A 5,738-nucleotide genomic window follows, 5' to 3' on the forward strand; every position below is an offset into this window, starting at 1 on the left:
CAATTTCAAACTACACTTTCACCAAGAATTCAATTATACTACACTTTCAATTTGGCTTCTTTAACTATTGGCAAGATAGAATCTTTATAGCATACGAAATGTTCATTTTACAGTGTGTTTAGGCAAAATGTTTGAAAGATCTATAGAGGAAACTATAGAATTCTTGCAGTGGAAGACAACCAGTTTTGAAGAGTACTACTAGGAGGAAGTGAAGTTTTAAAAGAAACATACTGGCTGTAGCTAATGGGAACAACAAAGGTCATCATATCAGATATATTTAAGCAACCATTTCATCAACTATATTCATATTTCTATGCTATCAAAGCATCTTTAATATACAATATAATTCACTTACTTTCAAAAACTGATGAGGTAGTTTAATAGAAACCGGGTAGTATAGTATTTGGCTATTAGCAGTAAAAGATGAACCCAAAAACAAACTTACCTACAATTTACGTTTGCTTATGGACAAGTAAACATCAACAATGCTAGATTCAGTTCCACTAGAAGCCATTTCTGAAAAAATATAAGACACTTGTTAGTTGGTATGGAATATAAATAAGAAGTTATTTTTAATATAATGAATACAAAATCATAAAATTATTACCAACTTCAAGTTACTCAAGATACTCTAAATCTTCCTCGATATTAATTGGAGTAGATTCAGTTCTAAGCCAATCTTGAAGACAAATAAGAGATTGCACTAGTTTAGGAGCTAATGAACTCCTAAAGGGATCAATAACCGACCTCCCGTGATAAATGCACATTCAGATACGACACTAGAAATGGGAATGGCTAACACATCACAAGTCATCTCAGCGAGAATGGAAAATCTCGGCTCATTAATTTTCCACCAACCTAATATATCAAATTATTCTAAATCTGGCTCAATCTCTTCAGTAAGATATTTTCCCAACTCAAATTTATTGCTTGAACCTCTACTAATTCCTTTATGCTTCTCAAATTGTTGTTTAGTTCTCATAATTTCTCTTCTTTGAAAGTTTTCATAACCACTTATGGATGAAGAATTCCCAGAATAAGAAGTGGATGAAGATGAAGAGTTTTTTGATTTCTTAACAGAATGCTCAAACAAGGCTTTCATATATGACTTCACTGAATCGGACAACTTGTCCCCAATTTCTTTTCCAAACATGTCCACAATTGCAAAAGAAACATATTCAAGTTTGTTGCGGGGATCCAATACAGATAAAATAAAGATCATTTTGTTTATTTTCTCTAGAGTACCCCAATACTTTCTGAACTTTTCCTTCATATTTGCTGCCATTTTTTTCAAATTAGAATCTTTATTTTCTATCATCTCCTTCAAAATCAGATCAAGTTCAGCAATTTCACACAGTGTGCATTGGTAGTAACATATTTTGAACCAAAAACTTTCAAAGTAAGATCATAAAAAGTTTTCAAAAATTTTACCATTGTCCTCACATTTTCCCATTCCTCACTTACAAAGGCGCCTGCCTTAATTCCATCTTCACAAGGAGAGGTACGGAGATAGTCTAAGAAATAATTATCATAGAAACTATATCTTTTAAATGCAAGCTCAAAATGTTGTGCTGTTTCAAGAATCAAGTATGTAGAGTTCCATCGAGTATGTACATCTAAACATAAAGATTTCTTACAAGTTATCAATTGAGATTCACAACATTCTTTGAACTTTTAAACTCTCGTGAGAGATTGTCTCACTCGCTTGACAGACTTATCGATTTCCTTCAGCCTATCTTACATACTAAGATTAAGAATATGTGTCATACACCTCACATGAAGATGTTGACCCTCCATTATGTTAGTTCCCCAATTACTAAATTGTTTAGACATTTTTATCATCGTAACAGCGTTGGAACTAGCATTATAAACTGTAATACTAAAAATAGTATCCAAACCCCATTAAAGAAAACAATTAGTAATGGAAGCAGCCATATCAATACCATTATGACAAGAAATTGGACAGAAATTTATCACTCTTTTATGCAATTTCCAATTTGTTTCTATAAAGTGAGATGTTAGACACATCTAGTTAATCTTTTACATGGACGTCCAAGTATCTGTCGTGAGACAAAATTTTGGATGTACTTCTTTGAAAATCTTTTTCAAAACTTATTTCTCTTCATTGTAGAACTGATAACAATCTCTTGTCAACGTTCTATGAGAAGGAATATGAAATTATGGGGTTGTGACTCTCATGAAATTTCTAAAACCTTCTTTTTCAACAAAACTAAACGGCAACTCATCAACAACTATCATTTGAGCTAAAGCTCTCCTACTTCATCCTTGATCAAATGTCCAAGTACCCAATGCCCCTCCCTTTTCATCCGCAGAAGATGGTAGAAAACTTAATTTTGTTTGAGTGTCTTTCTCTTTCACACCAACATTAGGGCGGTAAGGACATAATTTTAGCATGTGATTATTCATCGACGAAGTATCACTGGCACTTAAAGCAATAGCATAAATTTTTCCACAATACTTACATTGTGCTTTCTTAGCTCCGATTTTTCCATCAACAATCTTGTCAAACCACTGCCAACATCTTGCCCTCGGTTTCATGACCTTTCTTTTTTTTATAGTTCAACTTCAACCGCAGTTTTAACTTCATTTGGAGATGAAACTGAAACATTTTCATTTGATGCTCCGCCTTCACTTTCCCTACTTCCAATCTGTGAAAATGAAATAATTTATTTATTAGTTCTTAGCTTTTATCCTTAAACTATCAAGTTAAATAAAAATCATAAGAAAAATACCGGATTAGACATATTTTGAAGGCTGACTAATCGGCAATCGCTGAAATAAAAAAGTGTAAAACCACAAGCGCCACCGGTCGCCGGTCGCCGCTCAGTAAACAAAAACTACAGTTGCCGATTGCCGCCTCAAACACAGAGATCACAGTCGTCGGTGCCGCTCAATAAACACAAAACACTAACTTCACTGGTCGCGGATTACGGTTGTGGGTCGCTGGTAGCAACGTCGTTGCAAAGAAATGGAGTAGTCGAGTAGATCACTGGTGGTATATCGTCGTTGTAAAGAAATGGAGAAAATGGCGTGACTGCGTCTTATGACTAAACTGTAATATGATTTAGGGGTTTAGGAATTGGCGCCTTTAGGTAATTAGGGTTATGAAATTATATAATTAATATAATTAATATAATATAATATAATATATTAATAATATAGATTGTATATATAATAAATTAATAATATATATATTATAATATTATTTTATTTATATAATTCCGGTTTTCGGTTTAACCAAAAAATTTTTTTTTTGAAAACCAAAAACCGAACCGTTTAACCAAATTTTAAAAATTGAAAACCAAAATCAATCCGAAAAACCAAAACCTAAATTAAATTTCGGTTTGATTTTTTTATTTTTTTGATTTTATCCAAAATATGCCCATCCCTACCCGAAGCATATCTTCCAGTGTATAAATAGTCATTTCTGTTTGCCCATCCAACTACGGATGAAAAGCAGTACTCAGACTAACCTTAGTACCCAACCCTTTCTAAAAAGAATGCCACAAAAGAGATGGAAAATGTGTGCCACTATCAGAGATAATCAAAATAGGTACCCCATGCAGCCTCACGATCTCCTGAAGATATAACTTTGCATAGTCCTTTGCCGAAAAGGTAGTCCTCACTGGCAGAAAGTAAGCGAACTTTGTCATCCTATCCATGACGACACAAATAGAATCAAATTGGTTCTAAGATCGAGGAAGACCGATAATGAAATACATATTGATCACCTCTCACTTTCATTCGGGCAAATCAATTTCCTAATACAACCCACTTGGTCTCATGTGCTCAACCTTAACTTGTTGACACACTATGCATTTGGCCACGAAATCAGTCACATCCTTCTTCATACAATTCCACTAATAGAAGTCCTTGAGATCATGATACATCTTTGTCGAGTCGGGATATACAACATAATGTGAGTCATGCACCTCAGCCAAAACTCTTTGTTGTAACCCATCGACATCAGAGACACACAAGCTCCCTTGGTACCACAAAGTACCATCTAATCTCAAAAACAATCATCTTTTGCCCACCAACATCACTCTTGATTTAGCCAAGATAGATTCTAACACTTGTTTCTCATTGATCTCTACACCAAGAGACTATCTAACCACTTCTTGCACCATTATGCTATCGTTTGCAGAGTCCAAGAGGCGAACTCCAAGATTATCCAAGTGATGGATATCCTTCACTAATTCCCGTTTTTCTTTCTCCACATGAGCCAAACTCCCTATGGAAAACCTGCTAAGAGCATCAGCAACCACGTTAGCTTTACCTGGGTGGTAGTGAAGACTCATATCATAGTCCTTGAGAAGCTCAAGCCATCTCCTCTACCAAAGATTAAGCTCATTTTGAGTGAACACATACTATAGACTCTTACGATCAGAAATGATGTCCACGTGCACACCATACAGGTAATGCTGCCATATTTTCAAAGTAAACACAACTGCCAATAGGTCCAACTCATGAGTAGGATAATTTTTCGCATGCACCTTTAACTGCCTAGAAGCATAGGCAATCACCTGTCCATGCTACATTAAAACACAACCAAGTCCTACCCGAGATGCATCATAATGAACCACAAACCCATCATTACCTTCCGATAAAGTCAGAATTGAAGCCGATGTAAGCTTATCCTTCAACTTCTCAAAACTCCCTTCACAAGCATCCGACTAAGAAAACTTAATCTTCTTCTGAGTCAACTTATTCAAAGGAGCAGCTATCGATGAAAAACTTTCCACAAACCGTCTATAATACCCAGCCAAGCCAAAGAAGCTTCAAATGTTGGTTGGAGTTGTGGTTCTAGGCCATCTTTTAACCACAGTAACCTTTTGCAGATCCACCGTGATCCCCTTACTAGAAATAACATGACCCAAGAAAGTTACAGCATTCAACCAAAACTCACACCTAGAGAACTTGGCATACAACTATCGTTCCTTCAAGGTTTGTAGCACCATATAGAGCTGATTAGCATGACCCACCTTATTTTAGAATAAACCAAAATATCATCGATAAACACAATGATAAAGAGATCTAAATACTGCTGGAAAACCCTATTTATCAGATCCATAAATGACGTTGGGGCATTAGTCAATCCAAATGACATTACCAAGAATTCAAAATGCCCATACCGTGTACGAAAATCCATCTTAGGGATATCCACCTCCCTAATCTTAAGCTGATGATACCCAGACCGAAGATCTATCTTAGAAAAGAATTTTTCACTTGCAACTGATCAGATAAATCATTAATCCGTTAAACAAGGTACTTGTTCTTGATCGTTACCTTATTCAACTACCTGTAGTCGATGCATATTCGAAGGGAACCATCCTTCTTATGCACGAACAACATCGGTGCACCCCACAGAGATACACTAGGATGAATAAACCCCTTATCCAGAAGATCCTTAAATTGCTCCTTAAGTTCTCTCAACTCGACTAGAGGTATTCTATATGTAGGAATAAATATCAGACAAGTGTCCGGAAGCAAATTAACACCAAAGTCTATTTACCTATTCGGAGGAACACCTGGAAAATCATCTGAAAAGACCTCGGGAAACTCATTAACCACCAAAAATTACTGTAAATAAGGACCTTCCGAGTTAAAATCTTTAACCTAAATCAAATGATAGAGACAACCTTTAGAGATCAATCTCCGAGCTCTAAGATAAGAAACAAACCTCCCCCTAGGAGCTATGGAACCACCTTCCCATT

At 35.6% G+C, this 5,738-nt stretch overlaps 1 protein-coding gene across 1 annotated transcript; it reads right to left on the reverse strand.

The window, feature by feature from the left end:
• Positions 1–871: 871 nt before the first annotated feature.
• LOC107857910 lies at positions 872–1,285 on the reverse strand. The gene has a single exon (XM_016702684.2). It carries the CDS (start codon positions 1,283–1,285, stop codon positions 872–874), a length of 414 nt encoding a protein of 137 aa, XP_016558170.2.
• Between the last annotated feature and the right edge of the window lie 4,453 nt (positions 1,286–5,738).

The sequence above is a fragment of the Capsicum annuum genome, chromosome 2 (assembly GCF_002878395.1).
Source record: "Capsicum annuum cultivar UCD-10X-F1 chromosome 2, UCD10Xv1.1, whole genome shotgun sequence".
NCBI lineage: Eukaryota > Viridiplantae > Streptophyta > Magnoliopsida > Solanales > Solanaceae > Capsicum > Capsicum annuum.

Excerpts from the sequence above, each read along its gene's own strand:
- LOC107857910 (XM_016702684.2), bottom strand. The coding sequence starts at position 1,285 with ATGGCAGCAAATATGAAGGAAAAGTTCAGAAAGTATTGGGGTACTCTA.